The 3782-nt window shown below is 55.5% G+C and overlaps 1 protein-coding gene across 1 annotated transcript in view; it reads left to right on the forward strand.

The window, feature by feature from the left end:
• Positions 1 to 669: 669 nt before the first annotated feature.
• CKAP2L (cytoskeleton associated protein 2-like) overlaps positions 670 to 3782 on the forward strand; it is a gene marked incomplete at both ends in the record, with an annotated part of 5340 nt that continues 2227 nt past the window's right edge. Inside the window, 4 exon segments of the mRNA XM_008942802.1 lie at positions 670 to 736; positions 1452 to 1518; positions 1852 to 2948; positions 3366 to 3558. Coding sequence (XP_008941050.1) covers positions 670 to 736; positions 1452 to 1518; positions 1852 to 2948; positions 3366 to 3558 — 1424 coding nt within the window.

The following is a 3782-nucleotide window of genomic DNA, read 5'->3' on the forward strand; positions in this document are numbered from 1 at the left end:
CAGGGCTGTCAGATGGGTGGGACAGCTTCAGGCCCTGGGGACAGGGCCATGCAGGACTCCAACTAGGCATGTCCTGCTGTGAGGTGTCCCAGTACCACAGCCGAACAGGGGGGATGGAGCTGACCCCCATTGAGGTGCTCCTCACTTTTCCCACCTGTCTGTGTTAGTAGAGGGCTTGGGCACAGCACAGGGCCATGCAGGACTCCAACCAGGCATGTCCTGCCATGAGGTGTCCCAGTACCACAGCTGAATAGGGGGGATGGAGCTGACCCCCATCGAGGTGCTCCTCACTTTTCCCACCTGCCTGTGTTAGTAGAGGGCTTGGGCACAGCCAGGGAAAGGCTTTCAGGGGTCGTCCTTTCAGGGGTCGTCCTTTCAGGGGTCATCCTTTCAGGGGTCGTCCTTTCAGGGGTCACCCTTTCAAGGTCCCTTTCCTGCTGCCAGCTAAGCCCCACACAACAGGTTGTAAGCAGCGTGTTGCAAGTGTCAAAGAACTCTGGTCTTTCATTGCCTCTGGGTGGTATTTATGTGCATGGAAACGCTCTGGGAATTTCTGGCAACAGCATTTGCCAGGCTCAGCCAGGGAGCTTGGGAGAATCTGTCCTTTTTGGTGTGCCAAACCCCGTGGTTGTGGTGCGTGCCCTGCATCTTCCTGCCATCCCTTTGCAGGCGAGCGGAGAGGACGGCCCCAGGAGCACCCAGCAGGCAGAGAGAAGCTGAAATGCCCCAGTGCAAAGTAAGTGAGGAGGATGTTGGGGTTGGACTGGATGATCTGTGAAGGTCCCTTCTGACCCCTGTCAGTCAGTGATTAGCCAGGGCATAGCAGACTCCCCTTGCCAGTGTTGCCTTTGCTCAATCAGGACTTTTCCTGCTGGATGTTGTTGTCTCTGCTGGGTATTTTCTGAGCCTCTGTGAAACTTCCTCATCTCAGCTCTTGGATCTGGCAGAACAAGCCTTTGTGCCAGCTTCTGAACTGGGCCTTAGAAAGGGTTTTTTGAGTCCCACTGCTGCTTTTTAATGGCAGCTTTCTGGGACAGTTTAATATCAGGAAGGGGCATTTTCAGTGCATTTAACAGGAAACAGATACAACCACCCATCAAACGAGTTCCCTGGCTCTGGGAGCCCTCTGGTGCCCCTGGAGCCAGGCTGCATGCAGACCCCTCGGTGGCACAGGGGGTGAGGGGGGGTGCCAGCCAGGGCAGCAGCTCCAGGGACCTGCCAGGAACCGTTTCTGTTGTCAGTGGCAGCCGTGGAGTTTAGTGGCAACCCTGGGTGTCAGCGTGGTGTGTTGCTGCTCTGTTGCCACACAAAGGAAAAAGGATTGTTACCTGGTGTTTCCTGGTATTTCCAAAAGCTTCCTGTAAGCTCCTGTGACTGAGACACCCAGCAGTGTTTGAGATATTTAACCTGTTTCTGTTCAATAACCTGATCTGTTGTTTTCCTTCCTACAGACCTGTTTTAAAGGACAGGTTGAATCGCCTCAATCCACCCTCAGAACCAGTTCCTAAACTAGCCCATGTAAGTAGAAACCTTTTGAGTCTAGCTTTGTATTTCATGCTTGAAGTGACTCTGGGCAGAACAGGGCACCCAAATGGGGACTGTGAGTTCCTAACCCCAAATGGGGTGCAGCCAACAGATTGCTAAATAGCTGGCAAGAAATCATTTTTCAGGAGAACTTGGTATGGGAGACTCTCCTCTGCTACACACTGGTGGGTGCTGTGTCACTGCTCTGTTGACAACTGCTTTGTCACCCCTGGACCAGCTGGGCTGGGGCAGGAGAGAGCTTTGGGGTGTTGGGGTGTGACTGAGCTGAGCTCTTCTTGGGCCTGAGGTTCCATTTTGTCTCTCCAGGTTGACAAGAATAAGAGGGATGCTCTCAGAAACGTGCCCAAGGGTGCTCCAAGGGATGGCAAATTTGGTGCCAGATCTGTACCACACGCTGGCCACGCTGCTCAGAAACCTTCAAATCCAGCCCAGAGAGCAACAGGGCTGCCTCCAGAGCAGCCAAGGAAGAGGACAGATCTTCACTCTACCCAGCCCAGAGGGAAGCTCCCAACTTCATCCTCTGGTCACCTAAATGCAGCCAGGAACAGGAACCCTGCACTGGAGACTGCTACCACTGCAGCACCCCAGGCTGGCAGTGACCCCCCCCATCCTGGGACACCTTGCTCCCCACAGGAGGGCCCACAGAACAGGCTGGGCTGCAACAAGGAAAACATCCCAGCAAAAGCCTCCACACACCCTGTGCTGAATGGAGCTTCCCAGTCTGATGGAAAAAATCTTGGGAACCAAGGAGTCTTGGCTCAGAGGCAAAGCTCAGCCATGGTGTCCAGAACCATCCTGGGCCCAAAGGACAGGATTACTCACTGCCTGGCTAAGAAAGAGACAACTCAGGATAAATTCCAGAGATCCCTGACAGGCTCAAGGAGCCTGTCTCAAAACCCAAGTGTCCAAACCCAGCAGCTGCAGCCCTCTGGCTCACTCACTGCTGCTGCTGCTTTGCCCCATCAAAAATCAGGGGCAAAGCAGGAAAAAACTGAGGTGGCAAAGCCACCCCTCAGGAAGCCCCTGAGCATCCACCCCGTGGGACCTCCGAAGCACTACAGCAGACCCCCTCAAACGAAAAGACCCCCCCCAAAACCTCTGGCCTCCAGCAGGCCCCAGGGGACCACAAAGGTGACATCCAGCCTGCAAGCAGCCCAGGGGCAGAGGCCCCCAGCGAAGTGGGAGGCGGGTAGGAAGGACGTGAAGGTGCTGCCCCCCTTCCACTCAGCAACAGCCCGTGTGGCAGCCCCCCAAAACCGCCCTGGGGGCACACAAGGCTCCAAAACTCAACCAGTGGGGAGTGGTTTGAGGAGCAGGATGGATGGGGTTAAAGCAGAGCTGCCAAAGGCCAGTGGGATGTTGCCCAGGCGTGTCCCCAGGACCCCGTCCGCTGCGGATCGCAAGTAAGAGGCTCTGGCCCCCACCCCCAGGGGACAGCAGAGTTTGGGGGGTTTCACTGGGGGAACCAGCAGCAACCTGCTGAAAAATGGGGTCCAAAGTCCCCCTGTCAGTGAACATCTGCTTGGAGGTTGATACCCCAGAAAAGAGGAGGTTGGGTGGTGCTTTGGTGGTGCTTTGGGTGCCAGCTGAGGAAGTAGGAGGAGAGGGTTTGGCAGCTCTCCTGTTGCAGCCTCAGGGTGCACCTCAGCTTCAGAGGGTTTCCCTTTCCCAGCCCAGAGCTCAGATGGGTTTTTAGGGTAAACATTTGGGTTCTTCCTGAGCAGTTGAAGTGGCCAGAGGGAGATTCCATGGGAAAACAGCAGCCTGAGGAGTGCTGGGTATCTTCTGGGGGGGTCACAGATCCCTTGGTCCTTTCACAGGAAGCAGCTGGAGGAGTGGTTGGCATCCAAAGGCAAGACCTACAAGCGACCACCCATGACACTGCTGCAGAAAAACCCAGTGAAGCTGACCTGGAGAAGTGTCAAGGAGAAAGACAAGCAAGAGAAAGCCAAGCAGCAATCCCTGGAGAAGATCAACAGCGTGTTAACTGAGTGCCTGAAGCTCGTTGAGGAGGTGGGAATGGGACAGCTTGAACAGGCTCCTCTTCTCCTGGAGCATCCCAGGAGATGAGGGACACATCCCCCAACAATATGCAGGGGCTTGGTACAAGTGCTGAAGAGTCTCTCCCTTGACATCCCTCTCATACTGTAACACCCAACTGTATGAGCTTCAAGAGGCCAAGGGCCAGGTCCTGCCCTTGGGTCACCACAACCCCCTGCAAGCCTCCAGGCTGGGGC

The sequence above is a fragment of the Merops nubicus genome, unplaced genomic scaffold (assembly GCF_000691845.1).
Source record: "Merops nubicus isolate BGI_N331 unplaced genomic scaffold, ASM69184v1 scaffold41726, whole genome shotgun sequence".
Classification (NCBI taxonomy): domain Eukaryota; kingdom Metazoa; phylum Chordata; class Aves; order Coraciiformes; family Meropidae; genus Merops; species Merops nubicus.